This window comes from Coturnix japonica, chromosome 1 (genome assembly GCF_054131305.1).
Source record: "Coturnix japonica strain WE chromosome 1, WE-NBRP24, whole genome shotgun sequence".
Classification (NCBI taxonomy): Eukaryota; Metazoa; Chordata; class Aves; order Galliformes; family Phasianidae; genus Coturnix; species Coturnix japonica.
This window is the reverse complement of record NC_140663.1, coordinates 133,115,235-133,142,369: the sequence shown is the minus strand read 5'-3', so window position 1 is coordinate 133,142,369 and position 27,135 is coordinate 133,115,235. Positions and strand designations below refer to the sequence as shown.

At 35.9% G+C, this 27,135-nt stretch overlaps 1 protein-coding gene across 19 annotated transcripts in view; it reads right to left on the bottom strand.

Annotated features, from left to right (window-relative positions):
- The window catches only part of DOCK9 (dedicator of cytokinesis 9), a 129,334-nt gene that overhangs the window by 28,978 nt on the left and 73,221 nt on the right, over positions 1-27,135 (bottom strand). For all 19 annotated transcript variants that reach the window (XR_014941969.1, XM_085535799.1, XM_015851517.2 and 16 more), the window contains exons 8-32: positions 26,606-26,780; positions 25,301-25,368; positions 22,886-22,960; positions 22,643-22,783; positions 22,094-22,294; positions 21,832-21,954; positions 19,667-19,749; positions 19,140-19,262; positions 18,112-18,191; positions 17,835-18,022; positions 17,651-17,716; positions 16,738-16,830; positions 16,335-16,458; positions 15,852-15,973; positions 14,359-14,445; positions 13,268-13,357; positions 11,477-11,592; positions 11,270-11,339; positions 11,015-11,140; positions 10,814-10,885; positions 5,811-5,957; positions 5,023-5,106; positions 4,173-4,284; positions 2,310-2,488; positions 1,581-1,697 (exon numbers count right to left, since the gene is read on the bottom strand). Coding sequence is in view for 18 of the 19 variants with exons in the window: in XM_085535799.1 (XP_085391925.1) it covers positions 1,581-1,697; positions 2,310-2,488; positions 4,173-4,284; positions 5,023-5,106; positions 5,811-5,957; positions 10,814-10,885; positions 11,015-11,140; positions 11,270-11,339; positions 11,477-11,592; positions 13,268-13,357; positions 14,359-14,445; positions 15,852-15,973; positions 16,335-16,458; positions 16,738-16,830; positions 17,651-17,716; positions 17,835-18,022; positions 18,112-18,191; positions 19,140-19,262; positions 19,667-19,749; positions 21,832-21,954; positions 22,094-22,294; positions 22,643-22,783; positions 22,886-22,960; positions 25,301-25,368; positions 26,606-26,780 (2,862 nt within the window). In the remaining variant the exon portion in view is untranslated. The remainder of the gene's footprint in view (positions 1-1,580; positions 1,698-2,309; positions 2,489-4,172; positions 4,285-5,022; positions 5,107-5,810; positions 5,958-10,813; positions 10,886-11,014; positions 11,141-11,269; positions 11,340-11,476; positions 11,593-13,267; positions 13,358-14,358; positions 14,446-15,851; positions 15,974-16,334; positions 16,459-16,737; positions 16,831-17,650; positions 17,717-17,834; positions 18,023-18,111; positions 18,192-19,139; positions 19,263-19,666; positions 19,750-21,831; positions 21,955-22,093; positions 22,295-22,642; positions 22,784-22,885; positions 22,961-25,300; positions 25,369-26,605; positions 26,781-27,135) is intronic.

Here is a 27,135-nt window from a genome sequence, read left to right as displayed (position 1 = left end):
CACTGTTACAAGGGAGAAGAGGCCAATCCCCATATCGCCACAACCTCCTTTTGGGTCATTGCAGAGAGTGATAAGGTCTCCCCTGAGCCTTTCCTTCTCCAGACTAAACACCCCCAGTTCCCTCAGCAGCTCCTCATAAGACTTGTGCTCCAGACCTTCACCAGTTTTGCTGCCCTTCTGTGGACACACTCCAGTGCTGCATTGTCCTTATTGCAGTGAGGAGCCCAAAACTGAGCACAGTACTCTAGGTGCAGCCTCACCAGTGCCAAGTACAGGGAAACTACCACCCTCTTGCTCCTGCTGACTCCACTATTTCTGATACAAACCAGGGCAACATTGGCCTTCTTGGCCACTTGGGAACACTGCCGGTTCACATTCAGCCAACTGTCAGCCAGCACCTCCAGATCCTTTTCCTCTGTACATCTTTCCTGCCACTCTACCCCAATCCTGTAGCATTACCTGGGGTCACCGTGACCAAAGTAGAGGACCCATCACTTGGTCTATTTGAATCTCATATAAATGGACTCAGACCATTGCTCCAGCCTGTCCAGATCCCTCTGTAGGGCCTTCCTATCCTAACACAGATCAACACTTCCTCCCAACTCAAGATCTTCCTTGATACCAAAGTCAGGCTGACAGGCCTGTAGTTTCTGATCCTTCTTGTAGATGGGATTCACATTCACTAGCCTCCAGTCCTCTGGAACCTCCCTGGTTGATGAGAACTGTTGATAAATGATGAGAAATGACTTGGCCATTTCCCTCTCAGTACCCTCAGGAGGATCCCATTCAGCCCATAGACTTGCAATAGTCCAGGTGGAATAGCAGGTTGCTGTTTCCTCTTCAACTATGGAGGGTTTATTCTGCTCCCTGTCCCTGACTTTCAGTTCAGGGGCATGTGTACCCCGTGGATATGAGTATTCCATACAACTTACCATCCCACTGTAATATAGACAATTCTAAAAGACCCAGAGCAAAATACAGAAATAATCAAAATAAACTCATTAATTATTAAATCTCAAATTTGATAATTGTATAGAGCTATAACATTTCAATATACTCCTGGTTGGTTCTGGGGTTTGACTTTTTTTGTTTTTGACACTCCAACAACACTATTCCTTCAACTTCTTTAGCTGCTCTTGTTAGCACAGACAATAAGACGCAGCAGGTCCAATCCTGTGTGGTCTACAGTTGTTAACAGAATGATAGAAGCTTACACTAGAGACACAGAAATAGCAAGATGCTACACAGTACTGTAATCAAATGACATTAGATTTACACTGTGTTAGACTGTGGCCTGACATTCTCCACAAATCTTCAAAGGATCAACTGAAGAGCAAGTTATGATGCATTTATTGAATGTAGCCAACTATGATGTCAGGCATGACTTAGCTGGGCCAGAGGAAGGGCAATCAAAATCATAAAATGTAACTAAAATTTTCAATCAAGTACAAAGTAAACAAACTCCAAGAATTCTGGAACTTGTGGAGCTTTTTCCTGAAAGTATATATTATTTTATACACATACAACCAACAAAATATGATAAAAAATAATCAGAATATCAAATAGAAACGGTCACTCACATTGCTGGAAGGATTAACAGGAAATGGAGACACATCTTTAACATTGATTCGTTGGACATTTTCTATAAGCAATCCAAAGAGTGGCAAGTACATAGTGGCTATTCGTGCTTGATGGAGCTAAACAGTTTGAAAAGAACATTTAATAAATATTTGTTAAGCTAGAGTTCACACTTATAAATTCCCAAGTGGAAAAAGTAGTGGTCCTCACTGTATTCACTATAATTAGGTCATTTTATTTATTGTTTCAATATAACACAGAAAAAGTCTCTACAGGAATATAATTTCAGCTAAGACTAACCAAGTAAAGTAATCTTATGTCAGCTTGATCAACTCACAACAGCATTTTTCTTATATTCAGTTTACCAGCAGTAGATGATGTACAGACAATTATCAAATATTAACAGCTAGCACTTGATGAAATTAAGAGCTTTAAAAATAGTCGTTATATATATCTAAACACAGTGGTTACCAAAATATACCAAAAAACGACTATCAAAATATAATAAACGTAATTATTCTAAAAAGATGCCTTGTGGGTCCTCTTCGGTAAAAATATTGGGGCCTACAAATTGTTTTAGCTGCAGTCAGCATTCATTTTCATCACAGATGTAGTCTGAACTCAAACAGCACGGCTGCCAATTAATATGTTTTGTGAAAGAAGAAAAAACTCTCTGAAAGTGTGCACACAGTATTTATCATTTTGTACTACTGACACAGAAATACACTTACCCTGGACGCATATCTATCATCAAAAGAGTGCTTTATCATCAAATTCTTGAGCACACTAATAGCAATCTGCCGCACTTCTCTGAACTCTTGCAGTGCATTTCCCACCTCCCTTAGAAGCAGCCCCACTAAGAAGTGATTCTTACAAAACTCATCCGTTAATGAATAATCCAGCTGAAGGTCTGAAAATAAAGCAGAAATTCCTTGTAAGGAATGGTATAATTTAAATAATTTATCAATTAACTTAAGGCTGAACACAAAGGTTATTGACAAATTCATGTTCAGACATTTGTATATATCATAAATACTCACACACACGCAGTTAACCACATAACTATGCATTAAACAATTGCAAGCTATATTCAATCAGCAGAAAATAGAGAAATATAAGCATATGAGAATACATATATATCCAAATTGTGTATTCTTAAGATACTGTCCAATATGCAAGAGTCTTCCTTCTAAGCTTACCACGACCAGCGCCTTATAGCTACATATTAAACTTAAATCTACATTCGTACACTGGAACGGCACACAGGGCATAAAGGCTATGAACATCCTATCCTTCAGAAATAACTTTGTGGGGTAGAAGGAGAATTTAGATTTTATTCTACAGTTCAGCCCCAAGTTAGTAAGCTTGAAAGGCTGCACGCCAAACATGAATTAAAAGCACATTTAGATTTCCATACTGCACTTTTGAGTTCTTTCTTCATTGTCTATCTTCCAAAACCATTGGTTATGAATATAGATGATAAATCCTGCTAACACCTGTGATCTTACGTTAATTCATATTTTCTAAGAAAATATTCCCCCATATTTGCTGTAGATACTAGAAGTGTAAGAGACAACACGTGCCTCATAAATTTCAAGTGAAGCAATTTCTTCTCAGTTTACACAGAAGAACATGAATGTATTTAAATATGTTAGCTTAGAAATATGTAAATTAGAAGTGCATTAATATAGCAGACATTTGTTTTTCCAAGATCAATCAGAAGCATTACATTTTCCAGAAATATTTACATATTTAGTGTCAGTTTCAGCAGAATTGGGATTAAAGAATATTTTATTACAGAAGTCAAATCATTACAATGCAATTTTATATCACAAAGTATTTAATATCCATTACTAAATATAAATCCATGCTAAGTCACATAGATAAATATATTATAGACACATATGCCCATACAAAAAAAAAACAAAAACAACAAAGCAGATCTGACAGAGTAAAGTCAAACTGCTTTAAAAATACTTTAGAAGTATTTTATGGAATAAAATAATCCATCTCTTTTATGTAGTAAATACAGAACTGAAGAGAAACTCTCCCAAAATAGGAATCCAAGAAATCAGAAAGCACAGCCTTTCTACAGTCCTTGAAATGCACACAGAAACGATTCACATCACCTGAAAGTTCCGCTGCTTGGGATACCAAAACAGGGCCAGAAAGATCTCAGATAAAGGTCTTTTATTCTGGCTAAAATCCTAGGTCACCGGGGAACAGGATTTTAAATCATTCTTTACTACGTAATCAGAACCACTATTTTCTCTAGATTTGCTGCTCCTTTAGGAATAAAAGGAAAAAGCCAAGGACAAACACAAGCTCTATGCTGCTGTGTAGCCTGTACTCCCAAATCTTGTTCTATCACCTTGATGAAAGTTTTGTTACACTCAAAACTTAATATCAGAACAGGAAAGGGAGACAAGAGTCAAAAACACACTTTACCATATCTTCTAATAAGTATATACTTTGTACAGATTATTATACCTAAATTATTCTCTCAGTTTAAAGGAAGAGATTAATACTTGAGGCTTCCATTTAAAACAGTGACACCTAAGCAACACAACATACACATCTTTGAAAGAATTTACCTTGGTATCTCTGAACTCTGCCTTTTCCAAACGGCATTGGTAGATTCAAAGGTATGTAGTGCTCATGATTACAGACTACACGGAGAAATTCGAACTTGAATTCAAAAAGTGTCTGCAAAAAAAACGTATAAGCTTAAACAACCGATGCAGTAAATTGATTAACATTATAGCTTTCTTACACGTGAGAGTGATTTCCTGCAATACTGCAGTGCAAGGGATTAGAGACCTGTTAATGTTCTGTAGCTCATCAAAATGTACTTTCAGAACAATTCATACTTGACAGCTGGGTATGTTCTAATCACACCTTACTATGTACAAGTTTACTTGGACATATAACATACTATAATATATTATATATGGATTTTAGGGAAGTTTGAATTCACAGAAGAAATCCCTTGTACCAATGGTACATGTTCTTTCCACTACAGTAAACTGATAGAAACTTATCAGAAATCAAAGATCACATAAAGAATGCCTCCAACCTCAGCCTTTTGCATTCATGCTAGAAACTCCTGCTTAGTGTTGCCCACTCTCCATTTTTCTAGAGGGCAGTATATGTTCTATATTCTGGAGTAGTATATATGCTCTATGGTGATCAAGTCGTAACTGGAGATGGGAATCAAGATATGAAAAAGTGATTCCATGAAATATATATATATAGATATCACTTTATAGATAGATAGATAGATAGATAGATAGATAGATAGATAGATAGATAGATAGATTTAGTGTAGAGACTTCTAAGAAACATGCTTAAATGGAGCTAGACATAAATCTGAAGACGTCATGTAAAACTCTACCCATATGCAACAAGCAATTCCTAAAATGATTTTGTTTAAAAGCAGAATACCTTTGGATCTCCTGGTGCAAAGCAGCTGATGTAGTTATTGATTTGCTTGAAAACAAAACCTCTATCCATAAAAGTAAAACACCTCTGGGGAAAAAAAAAAAAAGCAAACAAAAAAAGAAAACAAGATACAAATGATTAAATAATGTTTCAGTATCCACTTATTATATTTCTGTACCTTACTAGTTAAATTTTCTGAACACACTATTGATATTTCAGTCAATTTGGATATAAAAAACAAAACAAACTTAGTACATACATACACATACCAAATTGTTCCTTAGAATTCAGAACGTAAACAAATTAAAAACAGAAGAGCTGTTAGAGGATAAGAAATCTATCTTGGCATAAACAAAGATGACAGACCACTACAGCTTCATCTATCATTTCATTTCCCATCCTTTTTTCTCCCAGCTGGTTCGTAATGGTTGAAAAAAGAAAGATACTGTAAGCCTCTCCATATAAAATATGTGTAAATAAAACACAACCTAGTGCATGAAGATTTTGTTGGATTAGAGAGTAACAAGATGATATCTGAATGGGGAAAACAACAGGAAATAAAGTTTTGATAAAATACAAACTCATGAAAATCAAACTTTTGAACAGATTGCTGTTTCAATAGAGAAGACAAATCATACTTCAGTGCATTTTAACCTGGCTGTGAAAATAAACTTCAAAAGCATTATGCACACTCAGTTTTATATAAGTTGACTTCAAAGTTCTTTAAAATCTATGACGAAACAGTATTATAGAAACAGTGAACTCAAAACCCAAGTCACTCACATACTTACTTTTATGAAGGCAGCAAGGCTATGGTTTGCATTTTTTGAAGCCTCTGGATTGTCTCTGTACTTCTGAGTGATGTGTGGCATTAACATATTGACAACTGTTTCAACTGCATGATGGAAGGAAGCTGAAAATCGCTGGTTTCGCAACAGCTGGTAGACAAAATTCAGACATGCACTTAATACAGCTTATAACAATAAAATACATCAGAAAGCTTATTTAAGGTAAGATAAAAAATAACCTGACAGGGAAGGGAGAATCAAAGTTTGCAATTCTTTTTCTCATTATAATTTAAAATAACATTTTTATTAAATTCAAGGTTTTTCTGAGCCATTTTAAAATAAGGAGAAAAAAAGCACGGTTGTTTGAAAGAAAATACTGCGTTATTAGAACTTCAAACAAGCAAATATTTTCGGTTTGATAGGAAAGCCATATGCATACAAGTTTGTAAGTGTAAAGTAATAATACTGTTCTATACTAAAATACTTCTGACAAAAGAAGCTAAGAATAAATGGGAATCTTCGAATTTTCCCTGTTTTCCTTTCCAAAGCAGTACCAGCTTACTCATGCACAGTAGCTGGATTTTAACACTCCATTTTCTGTCTTGAAAAACAGATGTTGCTATTCTGCAACTATGCTTTTTGTAACTTCAGCCACTGAATCCTGCTGCCTGCTCCTGGACTTACCCTGCAGCTCCTTCTTGCTACCCACTTACTGCCCAAGGCTGGCCATGCTGCTGCTGCTCTCACCCCTACCCCCAACTTCTGCCTCGGACCATCGGAACATCTCGCAACAGAACTGCTGCTGGATCCTTGTGGTGACTATCCCTGCTTTACACAATTCTTGCCTCTTTTTATCTTTTCTATTGCCCACCTTCCCTTTCCCATCACCCTAAATTGTCTGTCCATCCCTTCCCCTTCTCCCTGATTAAGATTTGTAATAAACTGGTCAGACCAACATTTGAACTGTTGTTTCTTAAACTCATGCCGGGTATACACATATCAAAGAACCTTGCCTCCCTCCTGTAAATTGGAGAGAGACAGAGAAGAGAAGGCTCCGGGGAGACCTCATTGCAGCCTTCCAGTACTTGAAGGGAATGTATGGAAGATGAGGGGGAATGGCTGTTTATCTTGGGTGGATAGTGATAGGATAAGAGGGAATGGTCTTAAACTGGGACAGGAGAGGTTTAGGTTGGATATTAGGAGGAGGTTTTTCACACACAGGGTGATGGCACACTGGAACAGATTGCCAACCAAGCAGGTTGTGGATGCCCCATCCCTGGAAGCAGGATGTGGCTCTGGGCAGCCTGGTCTCGTGGTTGGGAACCCTGCACAAAGCAGGGGGCTTGAAACTAGGTGATCATTATGGCTGGAGCATCTCTCCTATGAAAAAAGTCTTAGGAAGTCGAGCTTGTTTAAATCGGAGAAGAGGTTCTAAGGAGATCTCATTGCAACCTTCCCGTATTTAAGAAGAGCTTATAAACAGGAGGGAGACCAACTTCTTATGCAAGCAGGTAGAGATAAAATAACTAAAATGGTTTTTAAACAAATGGAGAGAATTAGATTAAATATTTAGAAGAAATTTTTCACTGTGAGTGCGGTGAGGCACAGGAGCCAACCTGGTTGCCCAGTGTGCAGCAACCCTGGCCATGGTGAGGGAATTGGAACTTCATGATTTCTTAAGGTCCCCTTCTAAGCCATCCTGTGATTTCATGATTCAACCTGAATTAAGTTCAGTAATAAACTGATACAGCAAGGAGTGCAAACAAATATAAAATGGAAAAATATTTTCCAGTATCGAGTTTAGTTTGTTTTAAATTAAGTATGATTACTACACACTTCTACAGCAATGTCTGTAAGTCCTAATTAAAAATTGCAGCAACATTTTGGTAGTTTCAGTGGTGTATAAGAAAATCCCTATATAAGCTAGTACCATCTTAGATTTACACCTATAGAACCTGCTAAGATCTACGAAAACACTGTAGTTCTTAAAGTGGAAAGTGCCATCAGTACTTGGATCACATTTTTGTGGTCTACCTAATTCTTTCTGGCAACTTGGAATCACAAATAAAATGAATTAGCAGTCAGTACTTTGAAAATTCATGTTTTTTTCCACGAACAGTATTTGCTCAGTCTGCCTTATTTATGATCGTGCTTTACAAAGTAATCAAATCTATGTATCTCTGGCATCTGTTGCTGACATACTGTTCTTTTACCAATTTGTTTTCTCCCAAACAAAAATCTTGTTAAATTGAATTTGTTCCTCTGATGCATTTGCTGTTGCTCTCCAAATATAATTTGTTTGTAGGATCACATGGGTCAGTAAAGGTTCATCAGCTTTGAGCAGATGAGTCACTTGTGGAAGAAATAAATAATAATAAAACTTTTAGTAATGTGAATGATCATCAATGGTAGCCATGGTAGCTCGCCATGTAAGAGATGCAGATTAACGGAGAGATGCAGAGTAATGGAGAGAATACTAAAACCGTGGACATCAGTCGAGTCATTCTGAGAAGTGAATTTCATTTGTCTTCTGTTTGTTTATACAGATTCCTGCTTTAAAAAAGATTATATTCTACCATACTTACTTCATGCACCATCTGATTTCAATAATTGTTCTAGAAATAAATTTGCGATTAAGTTAAGGGAATGGGTTTGCATGAGAACAAGTCAGTGGTTTCTCTGTAGGTTTTTTCAAACCAGTACGCTGTTTCCAAACTTGTGAGGATTTGTGTAGGTTTATCAGTCCTGTTTAACATGCTAAAGTTCATTTTATGACAAGGTCATCCATTTAGTCAATCAAGGGAAGCCAGTAGGTGCTATCTTTTTGGATTTCAGATATTGTTGCGTACAGTATCCTTCTGGAGAAACTGTCTATCATACAGATAGACAAAAACATAATAAGATGAAGGAGCAATTGGCTGATGGACCCAAAAAGTTAAGAGTAAATGAGTTTACATCAGGCTGGATGCCAGACACTAGTATTAATTACTGGTTATATTACAAGTTATATTACTAGTTACTATTACTAATATAATTACTTGGATGTAGGTATTCTGAGCAAGTTTGATGATGATAAATTGAAAGGAGATATTGACTGTGTTAAGAGTGGAGAGGCCTTACAGAGAGATCTAGACAAATTAGAGAGCTGGGCAACCACAAACCACACAAGGTTTAACCAGAGCAAGAGCTGGATTCTGCACCTGGAAAGGAACAGCAGTGGCTATACACAGAGACATGGTAGATGCAACATTGGAGAGAGCAGCACTGCTCTTCCTGGCTGCCTAGGCCAGGAAGGCCAACTGTATGCTGGGGTGCATCAAGCATGGATTGCTAGCAGGTAGAGCAAAGTGATTGTCCCAAGTGCTGGAGTTCATGAAGCATTTGGACGCTGCTCTCAGACGTTTGGACTGATTTTTGTGTGGTCTTGTGCAGAGCTGAAAGTTGGATTCTGTGACTCCATCGGTCCCTTCCAACTCAGAATATTCTATGATTTTAGTTCCTCTAATGTTATTTAAATCACACAATTCTAATTCAATACCAGACGTCTCTGGAAATTTTCAACTTTATAAACTTTAAATAAAATGAATGTTTTCTGCTTAATCAATTATTCATTTCCATTTAATTTATTAATTAAATAATATAATTAATTTAAATAATTATAATAAACTCAAAATACACTGCAGTGAAATAAGAAATGCTTAATTCACATAATGAACAGAGACAAGAACTCCTTTCTGAAGGGATACCGAATCAGTAAAGGAAATCTAAATTAGTAGATTCCACTGTCTTTTCCTAAATTCTCAAACAGACATCACTAAAACAGAAAAAAAAACCAAGAATATCTGAATAATTTGCTCAATTTGGTTTAAATTAACAGCATTTCTGTTGACTAGTAGTTGATAAGCTTTGTCTTTTTGATAGAAATTGTGAGAAATCTCCTAACAGCTGTTCAGATAACACATGAGCAAGAAGTCTGATATCATAAGTCCAGAAGGATTCACTATACCACACGCATAAAAGCCCTCTGGTGCATATATTTGTATTCTAAAAAATCCTAAACAAAATACTTGTCCTAGTTCCCTAGAGCGTTTATTTTTAAGAAGCCAGTGACAAAGGTCTAGTCTGTCAAAAGATATATCAAGCTGTAACACTAGTACCATGTAAATGTCTCGTTCCCCTACTCAGCTAAAGACCTATTTCTAGATTAAACAGCCTTCAAATACAAGGCTTATGGTCTGTAAACTGCATTTCCACTGTACTCAGTCATTTAATACCAGAGCTACAATGCAGCTCACAAAAATTACCACATATTTTTGGGTAGTTGCAGGGGAACTGTGAACTGGTGATTGAGCACCTGGTGAAGAGGTGTGGCTAGCTCAGGGAGCACAGGCAAATTTTTGGCATCTGTGTTCTCCAGAGACTGGAAAGGGTGGACTCAGGAGCCACCCTGGGCTCATATAGAAGCCAGCCACAGAAGGAAGAGCAATTTTTGGACATAGGTTGCTTCCTGAGAAGTGGTGTTGAATAGTCAGAGAGCCCGTTCACCAGATGAGCGAGTTCAGCTGTTCTTTCTGTATATGACTATTGGCCTACCAGTGAAATACATTACTTGGAACCACCAAGAACCTATCAGAAGCAATTTTACTTCTTCTGGGAGCAGAACGGTGGTACTTACATCAAAGTCTAGAGCGCTGACTATTGGTTTCTAAGTCACTGCATCAGGAATATTAAATGATCTTACTAAAGGGTCTAGAGATTTATGAAGATCCCTTTAATACATAGAATAAAAGACTTCTGTCTCTTTAGAATAGTTTTCTACATAGCCCTATAGATTTTTCTCCCTGTTGACTCCTGCTTTTGCTCTCCCCGTCTTTCCTTCTCCTTAGAGTAGACATTATATTTTAAAAGTCTTTTTCTTCTAATATGTAGTAAAAAATGTGGCTGAAGAAAGAAGACACTGCATAAATTGCTATTAGAGTAACTTCATTTTGCAGAAGTTGACATACCTTCACTTTAGAGTTTTCTATCAAATGCTGGGCCATTGATTTTATCAGAACTTCAAAGAAGAACCATGAATACTGCAGAGAAAAGAAAATATTCTTTAGAATTGCTATGTGCATTGAACAATTGCTTCAACACAATTTGTTCCTAATTTTCAGTTATGATCAGATGAGATTATACAGTAAAAAGTATAGTTCAATATATACCTTAAGTAGCTTGTTGCTTGTAAGGAAGTCAGCAGATGGCTTTAGAATTGTTGTCATTGACTTTGTCAGTTCTTCATGTACTGTCTTATATTCAGAAGCAACATAAGGTTCAGCTTTATAAGCATACTTTGGGAGGAAAAACAGAACATAATAGGAAACCATGACGTGATAGGAAACAATTGAACAGGTGCATCTATATATACACTCCTTTTAGAGTCTATTCACTATTCAACTGACTTTTAAAACATTGCCTACCTTGACATAAGACCTCAAGTAGCTATCCAAGCCTTCTTCATGACACTGAGCAACAATATGGATAATGACCCTAAGTGGAAGTCAGAAACAAAAACCTAGTGAAATGTCATGGAAAAACTGATTTGAATAGCAAAAATGTTATTCAGTTATAAACTTGTGATAAGTCAATTGTAATTTATACTCCGTCATGCACTTCAAATTCTTTACCTTGTCACATTGACTGCAACTTCCTCTTGGGTTGCTCTAGTAAGAACCCTAAACAACTGGTTGAGAACAGTTGGCAGGAAAGCTATCATCACATGGCCTTCCATAGCATGAAGACTCTGAAAGAAAGCAGTAGTACTGTCACTACCTTGTAACGGAGACACTATTGCTGAACAAGCATATGGACAACACATTTCAAACAATTTCATTTATTGTTAGGTAGCTGTTTGTCGTTGAATATTTGCCTATATTCACAATCAGGAACTGAAGTCGTTCTCATTCCAACAAGCACTTAGATTTCCATTGGAAACAGCAGCTGTGCTGTGCAGCATCTCTTCTGTAAGTCTTGAATATCGGTACAGGGTAAACACATGAATAGAATTTCAGATCACACTTTTGTCTAGAATGTCTAAAACCTTTTAGGGTAGATGTTGTTTTAAATAGAACTCTACCAGAAGTTGACTTGTAAACTGGTGATGTCTTTGATTATTTCAATTAGACTGAGATGGCTAGGAGCTGTGCCTACTTGATATCTCTGGCAGCTGTGCAGGGAACTTCCAGATAATACATCAACTTCTGAGATATTAAGTGATGTTTGGGCTCATAAGATATGAAGAAGAGCATATTAAAATCTTGAATAAGGTGAGTTTCAGGACTTCTAATCAGAAATGTTAGATGAGCTTATGTAAAATATTGTTAAGGATGGGAACAGTAAATAGAACAGACAGGAGAACAGTTGTCATGTTCTGCAACTCAGCCCACTCTACCAGTAGCACAGCATTGCTGACTTGGTAGAGGAAATGAAATGCTTCCTATTTTAAGATCTCTGTGTGTAAAGGTAAAAAGTATTTGGGCCCCTGGGAGGCCCAGTTAAACAGAAATTTGGCCTGCTGGTACTGAAGATAGCAGTAGTTTATATTTACCACAGAAGATCAAGGTAGCAGTGAACAAAAGCAAGTGGAACAAAGTCAATATGGTGCATAATCCAGGGACGTGGAATGTGTTCATACTGTGTGGTGAGAGTGTCCTGGTATTTGATGACAAGCAAGAGGTTTAAACAAACACTGCTACTGCAGTATTCTGACCCAAGGATTTTGCTAAGACATAATCTAACCAAGACACTAAACAGCTTTGACAGCACCTGCTGTCAGTGTATAGTATCCTGAAGTCTCAGGGCATGGAAGATCGCTCTGAACCAGGATTCTGACATAACCATGATCACAAAGCAAATACAGCTGAAGTGGCATACCATATTCAATAGCTAAGTTCTTACATGAGTGTTGAGAACAGACAATCCAGTTTATAAGCAGATGGTATTTAATTGCATGAACAAACTCTTGTGTCTAAGAAAACCAGGAGTTACTTGTGATACCTGAAATGGATTTTAAGATGACCGAATTTGGGATTCCACAGTGAAAATATGACCTATTGGTTATGGTAAAATTGCTGTAGGAACCACGTATTCTGTTGATCTCATCTTAAGAGAACTATAAACATGGTGCTCATGACCTCCTAAACAAAACTTTAAAAGAAAAACAACAGTTACCAATTCCACTTCATTCCCATGTTTGAACTGATCAATGACACACTCTAATGTGTCAAATTGCTAATCAATACCACCTCATTTCCTTATGGTTTCATCTTATAAACATTTATTTGGTGTAGGAAGCATCTTTTGTTCTGCCCATACTTCCATATTCCATAAATGAGACCCAAATAATGTCTGAGGCTCCTAGGTAGGTATACAAAGGTGAAAATCAATAGTATAATCAGTTATTCACTGCCGTTTTATACCTTAAGATATTTTACAAGTTCAGTTCCTAGTGCACGAGCTCCAGATTCAGTTTTCTGACAGTACTGAAAAAAATTATGCAAGTGCTGGTCCTGAGAAAGAGAAAAAAAGAAACACAAATTAAACAATATCTAATATTGCTTTCCATAATTCTTAACAGAACACGTTAAAATGTACATATATATATAATCCATATAGGTATACATAATTTTGGAAGCTGCATCTAAGTGTGCTGCTCTGAAGACTAACTTTGTCTTCACGTAAAATTGATTGGAGCACTTGTCCTATGAAGTAAAGCTGAGAGAGCTGGGCTCATTCAGCCTGGAGAAGAAAAGGCTCTAGGGGGAACCTCATTGTGGCCCGCCAGTACTTAATCACAGGGAGATCAACTTTTTTACATGAGTAGGTAGTGATGGGTCAAGGTGGGATGACTTTAAACTGAAAAAGTGGATTTAGATTATATAAAAGAAAGAAATTCCTCACTATGAGGGTGGTGAGGCACAGAAGCAGGTTGCTCTGAGAAACCATGGGTGCCCCATCCCTGCTGGTGTTCAAGGCTAGGCTGGATGGGGCTGTAGGTAGCCTGATCTAGCAGCTGGCAGTCCTGCCCAGAGCAGAGGGGTTCCAACTGGTTGATCAAGGTCCTCACCAATCCAAGCCATTCTATGCATGTTTTTAAAACGCATTCCCCTCAATTTTGAAGATCTGTTTTGAAGAATTTCAACCATATTTGCTTCAAACCATCTGACATGCAGAAACTAGGATACTTAATGTTAGTTATCCCAATTGATTATCTATTTTATGAATAGTCGTAACAGGACTCATTGCTTTGCAGACATGTCACTCAATATCTTGCAGACAACTACAATAACCATGTAACCAGAAGACTCGGGTCGGAATGGATGATGTTAGGCAACTGACTCACATTTTTTTTACATAGCTTCAGTTTAACGTTTGCTGCTTTTCACAGCTGATGTGAAAGAAGGAAACCATACAGGCTGCCCAACAGGCATCAAAAAATGGTAAGACAGCAATATGTTGCATTTAACAATCATACATTATTCCAAGAACTCTAATTTGTTTTGTAACTCACCTGAGTATACACAGTTGACACTAGATGAGTGGATATTTTTAACAGTTGTTTGCCTCCATCAACCCATTTAATTTCAGGACCAGAATGCTGAACACAGACAAGTAGATGTAAAAAAATGTAGCAGCATTAGTAAAGTAAAACAGTGCTTTCTTATAGTGCCACAAACATTTTTTTTTCTATACAGGTTGAAATGTGTACAATGAATAAAGTCATTAAAAAAAAAAAAAGGAAAGGAAAATTATGCAGGCAACATTACCTAAAGCATTTATGAAACTCTAATGTTATTTTGTTTGTTTTGGTGTTTTGTCTTGTTTATTTCAAGCCCCACTGTGGTTTCCCTACTGGCCAACAAAATTACTTTTAAGTCCCAGAATTCACGTTCCTCCTAAAATTGTGCAGACAAATTTTTGGCTACAGAGAAAGAGCCATTTGTTTTCAGAAAAAGTAACTTAAAAAAATAATTAACTACTGACAGGGTTTAACACTGACAGGTAGCAGGCAGTGCTTCCTTCCCATTCTATTTGCAAAGAGCTGAGAATGGGAAGTCTCAGCTGTCAACCCTGACAATCAGAGAGAGACTTTACTGCTAAAGTTACAGCTAATCACCTATGTCCTAACCTCCTACACATGGACGTGAGCAGAGATGAACAGCAGAGGCATAAAGAATAAATATACCTACAATATGAAAAGATGAAAGATGTGAAGACATCAATGGCTGGAAAGCTTACAGTAACGTTTAAAAAAAGGTGGCAGAATAGGAGGAGAGTAGCACCTCTTGCTGTTGATTTTAAGCCTCTTCCTCCATAATGAGTCAATTTTCTCTCTGCATTTCATTCACTTAATCAAATCTCCTACCACATTTTACATTTTGTATTCTTCTTTGTTTTATTTTTATTACTATTAATTTTGCAAGCTTTCTGCTTTGAAAAATACGACCATAAATTTTACCAGTGAAGTATAAGGATCACAAAAATTAAGATGTGAGAATAATACTTTTTCAGGAATAAAGGACTTACAGAAAGGAGACAGCATGAAATGCTGAAAGAAATTTAGTAAAGGACTTCAGATTATTTGCACATCTTTATAAACTGAAAATAGTTTAATATACTTCAAAATTACTAACTTTAATTATTACTACAAAAATGAAATGAATCCATTTCCTGAATAAAACAGCTAAACAATAACACATGTAATCACTTAACACTTTAGATTAAAAACTACTTTAGGGCAGGGTAGATTCAAATTCTCTTAAAAGTGAGAATTGAGTCACAAGTTTTGTCTCCAACTTGCGTTTGAGGGGTTAGTTTGGTGTTGTTTTTTTTCAAGTCAGATGTGTAACTTTGGCAAAACGCTCCATTTCAAGTATAAAAGACAGAAACTTGCACTAGAAAGTGGACTAAAATATTATCAGACTCTGGAACTACAGTTAATCCTTCTCACCATGTTTTTTTTGTTTGTTTGTTTTTAAATCAGAGCAATTTTATACACCATACCTTTCCAACTCCCGATTCTTGATAACTAAGATAGCCTGATGGAAGATTTGCTGACACTGGAATGTGCTGGTCATTTGTCACCACTCTTCCATCTTTTATTAATGGAAGCCAGGAATAGCCAACTATGGAACATGGAGGAAAAATCTTTTAAAATGGGTTATGAGTTTATTATAAATGCTTACATATACTTCTGATATGCAATTCATAAATCAGAAAAAATTAGTCAAAGAGCCAAATGAACTGAACTCAGACAATTACAAAAAATTGAAAAGGCAAATAAATGGTACGAGTTTTAAAATTAAAACATTGTAGGCATTCTAAAACATTTAAATTAGAAGAAATACTTAAAGAAATCTTTCAGTTGGTAGGATATAATCAGAAAATATCACATAGATCAAGACAACAAAATCATAGCTTACCAGATAAACATATTGCATAAAAACTCCCCAGTAATTACTGAAAGTAAACCATTAGCAGACAAACCTTGTGTTTCAACAACATCTTTCTTCTTTGTACTCCCTTTGCTTGAGTTGTCACAGCTGACATGGTAGAAGGTGAACAACAAATGATGCTTTTCATGCAACTGAGTGGGCAATTCTATTTTAATCTGAAATGCAAAGAATCACAACCTTTGTATAAGTCTAGAACAGTAAGAGGTCATACTGGTTGCATGCTCCGCAATAAAAGAAGTTCCCATTTCTATGTTATTTGAAGCAAGATTCAAAAGTTACACATACAAAACTCACACATTTTTATTGCAGCGAAAGATGGGAGCCGGGGAGGGGAGCTCTGAAATCATTAGCAAGACCTTAAGATCCTCAAACCTTTTCTAGTATTTTTGAAACTTGCATAACACAGTAGAAATGGCTTGAGAAAGGTAATTTACCTCATCATAAAACTCTGGATTTTGGTGGTGATGCAAAACAGCAGCAAATGCACTTCTAGTAAATACTGGTCCACCTGGTCTCCCATAGATACACTGATGATAGAAAAAAAGGGGAATCTCAGATAAATGTTTCACCTAGACTTTGAAATATTGTACCTTGCATTGCAATCTTAAACAAGAATGAGTGTTTTGTAATGCAGTTTTCATCTATCAAAAGTGCTGATCTTTAAAAGATAATCACAGGTTTAACATGGACATGTACTAGCAGCAATTAAGAACAGATAACTCACTGAGCCTAGTTCATCTCTTTTCAACTGAGAAATTTAGATAAATGTATTGTATTAAACATTAAATTAAACTGCTATGAAGTTGACAATATGAAGAATTGAAGCACTCTTGATTTGGCTGGAAAAAAAATTAAAAAGGCAGGCCACTTGAAAAACAGTATTTAGGGAAAGTTAACAAAGGTACTTCAGAAGGGTCTCTAGAAGTTATCCTTGTTACTATTACCAGAGCTTATGCAGTCCTGCCTATCATTCTTGTTCCCTTTGTAAAGACATATGATTACATGTCCTGTAGCTTGCCTGCCGTGCAGCAGAGTGAACACAGTGGTTTCACTTCAGAACTTCTATGTTTTTCATACTTCCTTTCTTTCAGGCACCTCCTTCTATACACTGTGGTAGTAGTTCAAGCACCTCCTTGTATACACTGTGGTAGCTCAGTAACAAATAGAAAGTTTGGTTCTCTATTTCATATAAAGCTTTCTTGTTTTGTATTGGAATAGGTAAAAACCACTTGTTCATGGCAATTTATTATAGCAGTTTTTGTTTATATAAATTAATCAAGTATTATCATCCTGCTTAGCTATATCTTCTATATTTTCTTTAATCAGTCACAAAAGTTGAAGACTAACCTTTAAGGGCAAAGAATCCTCTTCATCAGAATCCTTGAACTCAATGCACACTGCAATATTTCTAGCCTAAAGAAGTATTTAAAAAACAATAACTCAAACACTTCATTGGAAGGATCATCAGACAAACATACTACATAAACAATCTTAAACTAGAAAAGATAATACACTATTTGCCTATACTCACCTTTGCAAAAGACTTTTGACTGTCATATTTCAAGTGCTTTGGATAAACATAAAGATGATTGTTGTAGATGGTGAACGGCTGAGTGTGTTTTGGTATACAGGGAACAAATTCCTCTATTTCAAATGTTATTAGTGTCTTGGTACTGTTTTCAAACTGTTTCATGGGAATGTATGATGAATTTACATAATCTGAAAATATACCAAAAATCAATATAAAGCTGAAGTGAAAAAAAAACAAAAAACTGAATGTCTATTTAACGGCCTTTATTAATACTTACTTGGAAAATCTGGTGACACGTTATCAATTGTAACATCCAGATTTCCTAAAATAACAGGAAGCTTGGCCATCTTTTCAGGTCTATAGGAACAGAGAAAAGCAGAAAGAAAAAAAAACCACACGCACAAAAAAACAAAGTTGGGCTAAATATGCAAAGCTTTCAGAAATGCCAGGAAAAAAAAGATAATAGGAAACAAGCAAAAGTAACATCCTGAAACTACTGCAGAGGAAGCAGATGCTACATTTTCCCAAAAGACCAGCCTGTGCTATAAAATCATTTACTCTGTTTGGAGTCTTGATTCTTACTCCAATAGCTCAAGCCTTAGATGTTACAGTCTTCTACCAAAATTCCTTCAGGCAAATTTACTGTATTAATTTCAAAATCAATAATAACACTGCAAGCGATTACAATGCTACGTAAACTTGAATGAAGCCCTGAGAAGCTTGCTAAGATGGAGTTAAAATACTTGTTATGAACCTCACCTTCTCATCAGATTTGATAAGCATGAAATAAGCTGCAGGAAATGCTTTTTGAGACAGTTCAAATTAATACAATTCTAACTAATTGCTGCACAACAGAAGTGGAAATACCTTCACAAAGCAATTAAGACTGCACTAATAAACCTAAATATTTTAGTCTGTTTAACATGGTCACTTGTTGGCAGGGAATTAAGCCTTACACACAAAATGCAGTCATTAAGAACACGGTTTAAAAAAGCAAACCATGACCAATCTGCACTCCCAAGGAGAGTAGAGATACTGACTTAAACTGCTTTCCATGAAAGCTGCCACCCTTTCTCACTGAACACGATACATGTTGCATCTTTCTTTCTTTCTTAGAGAAGCTGAGCACCGTATTGTGCAGCCATAATTCTTTAAGACACAGAAGGCATAAAGGCCTTGGATGTTTGAGCAACTTCCATATTTGAAGTGAAAACATAAATATATACATCAGAAGATGATCTTCAACTGAAGTATCTAATAACCAAAACATTTAGTAAAAAGATAAAGCAAGAAAATGAAACTTACTTCCTGAAATCTGCTAACAATTTCAGCATGTCTTCATTTGAAAGTTTATTACTGTCTTGTCTGAACAGAGGGGAAAATCTTGCATTTTTGTCCAGCATTCCTGAGGCATCTTTAAATAATGTCCTGAAAGTCAAAATTTGCTTTCAGACATGTTAACACAAGTGCTGCAGATCTCTTGAAGAAACGTCTTTTCTGCAAATTAGAACATGTTGTACCTCCCTTTGTACTAAGTATTTAATACTCTTTTCTTTGTAAGGGAGTTTTAACATAACCTTTTAATTCTCAGTAAAATTAAAACGCTGACAATGAAAACCAGTTCTCAGTATTCAATAGCTTGAATGACGATGTCATGAACTTCTACCTCTTTTCCTATTACAAGGCTGAAGTTTCTTTGCCTTTAAGAAATCTTTGCTTACTTCAAAGTAAAACAAATATGTTTATAGCAGATCAGGTTTTAAAGGGACATGCAGAAGATAATGTTAAAGAAATCTAGGGAATAAATACAGGTTGGAAAGGTCTGTCCTTACCTTGCTGCCCAGGCAAAAGGCATTCTGTATTGACCTAATCTCTGGCATGCCTGCTTTGCATTTTTCAAGACTTTCTGTGCAACCTGCAAGTGACACAAGAAACAGCCACGTTTTAAAAGGAAAACCCACATATTGAAAGTGATATAAATCATATGAATTAAAATACCTCCTAACTACTCATTTCAGGTTAAGCAAAGCCTGCTGATCTCCCATTTCAAGTGATTTGATTTCAGCCTTCTTTAATATGTAAACTTTCAGCGACTGATAATTAGAAAAGAGGGTGAGTTGGGATAAAGGGAAGAAACCATCAAAGCAACTAACCCCAATCGTAAAACCACTGTACATAGTCATTAATAGCAAATCAACATCTGAGGCAAATCTTTTGATTTTACAACATATTTTAAGCAGCTACTACACTAACAGAATATTTAGGTCAACAAATTAACATTCTATTTTTCAGTGACAGAACTAACATCATTATGGGGAAAAAAAACAGCTGAAAGGAAGAGTGTTCCTGATTATATACAAAAACTCATACGAAAGCCAGAGCAGAAATAACTGCTTTTTAAGACAGAAATGCAACTCCAGACAAAAATCCCTGATCTATGCTGTTGGCATCATGAATAATTGTTTCTACTGCTATGCCCTTAGAGTCCACTCTTAATTATCTTTTCCTGTAAAAATGGGGAAATTACACTAAGAAGTACAGTACCTTGATAAATAATTATTGATTATCAACACTAAGCATTTAAGGGAAGAAGAACGAGTGGTTTCTTAGCTACAGATTGTTTTGCTTCCACTTTCCTTCTTGACTGGAGTAGTAATTCTGCTCATTGTACTGATATATGGGGGAGGCTGACATTGCTGCTCAGTACTGTTCCGCTTTAGTTTCTAATTAATTAATTCAAACGAAATGTTCAGTTGCATAAAGTTATAAGCAAATGAAAACCAGAAACAGACAGCACAAGTTCATATAACAATGAATGTTCTTATTTGGTCATTCCTGTAACACAGGGCAATGTAATTCTAGCACGCAGCACCAAATTTTGGAAACACTTGGGCTTAATTAACCCTCCTGTGTGGCTCAGGCCCAAGACTACCAAAAAGCAGTAGCAGTTTTGTTTTAACTCAGTAACAGCATGCGCTTCAAAAACAGACTCCTAAAATACAATGCTGCTGTTTTCTAACGATAGCTACAAAAAGTCTTAAGTATTCCTGGAAAAGCAAATCAGTAGCCTGCTCTATATTAAGATCAAGTGAAAAACACAGTTTTTTAGCTGTAGCTTAGCCAGAATTAAATCAGTAGGAAAGAGCAATTCTCCCCTGTGGAGACTGAAAGTTAACTCTTCCTTCGTTCTTTTCAGTAGCTGAAAAGAGGAGAAATGTGAACAGTAACCAATGTTGCCCACAAACCTTTTATCTTAACATCCTGATCCAACTATTTAAGAATCTCTCTTAGCCAAGAAAATTATAACACTGCTGCTGCAGTGACAGACAAGAAGCAGCAACTGAGAAAGCTTCTTGTCAAGATGGTTCTAAAAGTATTAAAATAGTTCTGAAGAAACATAAGTAAGAGTGTAGATATGAAAACTACAGTATTGTATGTTCACCAAAAACCAAGCCCAAGACAGAAACAATTATAGTATATAATATAGTTAATTTCTGACCTATATTTAATATTTCATTGTTCAACAGTTTTAACTCAGTTTTCACACTGAAGATAAATCTTTATTCCATCAAATCAGTTTATTCAGAGACATTAAAAATATATCATCGTTGCTATAAAAAGCTGAATAATTTTCATAAAAATATGCTAGAAATAAAGTTTCGATTAATAATAGTTGCTACTATTACCTAGAGCTTACTATCACAGAATCACAGAATCACAGAATTGTAGGAGTTGGAAGGGACCTCTAGAGATCATCGAGTCCAACCCCCCTGCCAAAGCAGGCTCCCTACACCATGTCACACAGGTAGGCGTCCAGGCGGGTCTTAAATATCTCCAGAGAAGGAGACTCCACCACCTCCCTGGGCAGCCTGTCCCAGAGTATCCATTTGATACTATATCAAATCACTGCCTATGGAGAAAGTAGGTTGCTGACTAATAACTTCAAATCAATCCCTCTTTCAGTATTTTTTCAGTGCCATGAAAGAAGATAACATACCTTTGCAGAATCTGAACTTTTCATGTATGGTTCAGCACAATGTGTAATACTCCCCTGTAATACTTTTTCTATTCTAGCCACAAGGAAAATGTCTGGATGAGGACACGTGACTGAGAATATTCCCTAGAAATAAAACAGAAGATAAGTATAAAATGAAAATGCATATAATCTTGACATTGCATAATGGAAAGCTATGTGAAGTCTTAAAAATAAACCTCTCCCCTTCTAAACGGAATTCAAGCTGGGTCTCAATAACTCTTACCTGCTTTGGATACTGTAACATTGTTTCATAAGCGTCCTGAATCCTGTGTGAGCCATCACCACTGCCATTCATCATCTGTTGAGGTGCACTGCTTATCATGTGCCGTACTGAGCTGTGGTTCAAATCAACATGGAAATCTGCTGAGATCTTCCGATTGATTTTAATATCAAAGAGTGATAATGTGACAAAGAAAGGTTCTACCTAAACATTTAAAAAAAAAGAATGACATGTCAGCACTGGCATCTATATTACCATAAAAAACATGCATGAAAAGAAGACAAGTATTATTTCTATAAAGAAAGGGACACTCTAGATAGTACTGACAAGGTATAGAAGGAAGTAAAAGAAAACTTTAACTTTCTACACCACAAGGAGATTTGTAACAAAGCTACTTATTGTATGATTTAGTCTCTCGTTTTTATTTAAGTCTAGGAAAAAAACAATCCACGTTTCTGTTAGAGTAGGAGTTAGAGTAAGAAATTTTGCCATTGGGAAAAGCATCAAGCAAGCATTAATGACAATATTAACAGAAAATAATTAATTATTTACGTTTGTTGTTGGTCCTTCTTCATTTTCAGCAACACAGCTTTGCAAATTGAAAGATAAATCATTACACTTCACAAGTATTTTTTTTCCAAATTTCTCTTCAAATGGCTTCACTTCTGGTTCAATACCAGAAAAGTCAAGTTTCTTTAAAAAGACAAAAGAAAAGGAAATCTCAGTATGTTGGTTTTCATCCCAAAAGGATCAACAGAAAAGAAAATAACACGCTTCCTTGTAAAAAGGTCTAACCTGTGCATCAGGGTCCAAGGCAAAAAGTTTAACTCTGCTTTCACTTTTGAGCTTGATTTCTGCTTCTCTGGTACTCTGTCAAGAACAAGAAAAAAGGTCTTAATATCATATTAAGTTAGATAAGTTACGTGATTAGAGGCTTCCCCCTCAACGTTTTTTGTTGTTTTTCTTTTTTTCCTTGAGCTTTACTGCCAAATAAGTGGTTTTCCTGTGGGTAGATGAAAACAAAAACAAAAGCAAACCCAAACCTTCCAAAAGACAAAACTCCTACACAGAAATGTTACTTTGCAGAGCTACGAGATACACCTATTTTGCCCAGGATTTGTGGACACCTACCTATTAACACTAAAACAAAGGAAGTGGTACAAAATAGAAGGTGAAAACCAATGTTATGCATAGGCTTCTTTTCCATAAAAAGGTCCTGCGTGATTTTTAAAGTCAGAAGAGATTAGAAATGGACGAATCTCTGAGCCAAAACTAACAGGGTAGTAGGGTTGCCATTCCCAGAACATAGCTAAACAGGGATATAAAGTAATAATACTTCACAGGCAGATGTCTATCTTTGGATCATCCTGTGCTAGTTTGAAAGGTTTTACCAAACCAAAATGCTCATCTCTGACCATCAGCAGGAATGTCTACATCTGCTTTGTCAGAGGTTGAAGAAAACTCCTCATATTCCTCGAGAAAACAAAAAAAAAACCCAACAAAATACCAGTTCTAATAGCTAGATCTTATTACAAGCCAATAATAATAATAAAGATCAACCTAAAGGATGCATAACAGAAGAGGAACTTTTGAGGTGTGATTTTGAATATGGATGGCTCAATGGATTTAATTTACTATGATCTCTAGCGGACACAGGGGAAAAAGGCAACAATCTTAGTTAATATTACAGATAACATCTTAAACAGATGTTGACTTGAACAAGGAAGTTCCAGAGATTTACTTTTCTACCAAGACTGTTTTTCCTTGCTGTCAGGGGTTCTGAAATCACCCCCCTGAAGGAATTTCTCTTTCCTCATAAGGATATTGGCTCAATTATTGTGACAATCTCCTCTCAGAACCAACAACAATAATAGAATAACTTATCTAAAAGAAGGCTCAATGCCTTAGGAGTCTTATACTGGGCGAAAAAAAAAAGAACAACAGCAAAAAAAAAACGCCACCAAGCCAAAAATAATAGCTGAAAATACAATGCAAGAAAGAACAGAGAACAAAAACCCTCAAAACAAACAGCATTTATACAAAATAATCAAGTTAAGGCGTAACTAACATACAAATGCAAGCAGGCAGAAATTTCCCTGCTCTCTCGGGGAAAAAAAAAAAAAAAAAGGGCTAGAAAAAGTGCTTTAGAGCAAAATAGTAAATGTGAACTTGAATGGGAAAACCAAATAGTTTATTTTGAAGGAAACAGAAATTTAAACAGGTTGTATCCACAGGAAAAGAAAAAAAAAAGCCAGTGCTTAAAGAGCTGAGGAAAATAACATGCTAGAAAAATATCTAGCTTAGAGGGTATGGAAAGGTTATAGAAACAGGAAACAGCATTTGTTTTACTAAAATTATATGCAGGTGCAACGGCCCTCAGTAAGAGTTCACACCAGAGGTAAGGGAACCTATGTATTTCTGCCATAGAGTATTCACAAAACTTACGTCACACAAGTCACTGATATAATCAAGCCTGCAAATTGGCTGTGGGAGAGTAACAATTATTTTCTGTACATTTCTACTCTATTTCCTTCTTTTTCTATTTCATCTTACTTATTAGACATTGTCACTATGGAAAAACATTCGTATTCTCATAAAACATTAGCTGAATAATCTTTTCCAGTTTTTTTGTGGATATGTAATTATGGAAAGGTCTATAGAGTTTCATCTCAAAGGCAGTTCAGGACTCCACAACGCTTCTATAAAAACAAAATTAAAACACAAGAACTATGCCAATACAGGAAGTACCCATGATTTTGCAACTTCATTACAAGCAGAAGTACTTTAGAACACATTCACATCATCACTGTAATTAAGCTTCTCTATAGTTTTAACTAAAAATAAAACTTTACCATAGCATAACTAGATCACTTCTTCAGAACTGCTCTAGTGATTACCTGTATGCAATACAACAGCATAAATTATGCAAAATCTTATACACTAATGAAATAATAAAAAATGCTGCTTTTAGACAGCATATAGATTTGCTTTAAATAAATTTTGAAGACACCAGCCAGGTTGCTTCCAATAGGAAAAAAAAAAAAAATGGAGAAGCTCAATAACTGCTCCAGTTGATAAGAACTTTTAAACTACCACAAATGAACTGGAATGAAACAACTCACCTTTCCTGGAAGGTAAACTGACAAAAAAATGACTAAGCATTATGTTTAGTACTTTATATCCTGAGTAATTCCTTACTATATTAATTACCTTGGTTATTTCAGGATAATAACTGTCAAAACTACTTGATGAGCTTTCCATTTTGCTTTGTTCGTCATCTGCAATTAAAAAACACATTAAAAAATGACTTACAAAATTCCGAAGCAAAGCTATTTCTGAGTAGTTTGTTACTCATATCCTCTCAAAGTAACAACTAAACAACTAACATAAACAGGTTGTAATTGACTCTTTCACTTCTATGCAATGACTTCTAAGAAGATGTAGTTAGTTATGTAAACTGGTAAACTAGCAGTTATTCCTAATCTTACCTAGAAAATAAACATTAGCTTTAACACTAATTTTGATCTTTGTGTGGTGAAAGAAGATACTCAGTGACTACATTTATGTCACTCTTTCCACCATGACCTGTTACTTGACCTGAAAACAAGTTCCCTCTGTACAGATTTCCAGGTCTACTTTTCAGCGGTTACTGGAGTTACAATGCAATCATTCTGTTAGCTATAAGCATCCTCTGGTTCTAACGTCAGTTGGTGATCACTGACCAAAACGTCCTTCACAAAGCTGCAGGCATTCCTTTCTTAATTTGATTTCTTTGCAAATGTATCATGTTAAGTTGACGATCTTCAGCAAAATACACAATATCTAATTTTTAATTCTAAATGTTCCTTTGGCATATAGTGATATCTACAAGTAGATCGACTCTCTATTACCTCTCCAGGATTCTTGTGGACATAAATACTCTTGGTTCAATACCAGTTTCCTTCCCCATCAACTCTCAGAACAAAAAACAAACAAGAGGAGATACGGACTACCCTTTGGTCACCCAATTACTAAGTATAACTACACCACATTCCTTACAGATGTCTGGTTTATCCATACTCAAAGGGTTCTAACAAAAAATAAGCTACACCCAAGCAATCTTTATGGGCTGTGTAATGTGGTGATGAAAAGTACCTGTTACCACAGTGCCCTGGTTCTTCTGCCTAGAACGGACACAGAACAGACTACTCCGTTTTCAACAGTATTTTATGCTTTTTAAAACAAGTACGTCCTCAGTTTTATCTCTTCTTTTAACAACCTTGGCGATGATTGGTGGAGATTATTTGTTATCTAGACTTCAATCAGTCTCATTATTCTCTTCTGGACTTAACTCAGGACAAATTAATATAGAATTGTGCTTATATTGATGCCAAATGACGAAAATTCTTATCATTATGGCAAACAATGAAAAGACATACAATTTTGTATGACCAAAAGGAAGTAAGTTTTGCACCCATTATTTCTGGATGCACGTGTGTAGTCACTGTTGCCAGTGTTGCAAGAAACCCTTCTTACCTTCATGAGATTCTCCATTTCTCTTTTCTTGCATTGCAGCCTCAAAGTTAAGCTGAAGGATTTTGTTCAGAGTGTTTATCCATTCTTCCATTTCAAGTTCACTGTCTGCAGCTAAAAGGTAACTACTCTTGTCCTGCATCTTGAGTTCAAACGCAAAACGTCTGACTTTATTGTTCTACAAGAAAATAGAAGATCTAACGATGACACCTCTATAGTCTATCCACTCACAAATCAAATTAAGCCATCTTATCCAACAATTCTGCATTTCAGATGTTTTAACAAAACCCGTCTGTATTTTGAGCAAGTGCATTACTATAATGTACCAAAACAAAGAAATTATATCAGAAAAGCAAAAAGAAAGATGCACAGTAAGAACTGGAAAATAAAAACTACAGATGTGTTCAGGAACTGGGTATTTTGTTTGATTGTTTTACAAACATGAATGAAAGTAGCTGTAGTAGAACTTGCCAAAACTGATAAGTAAAATAACTTGTGTAAACCTATATATACAACTTGCAATATGAATAAAT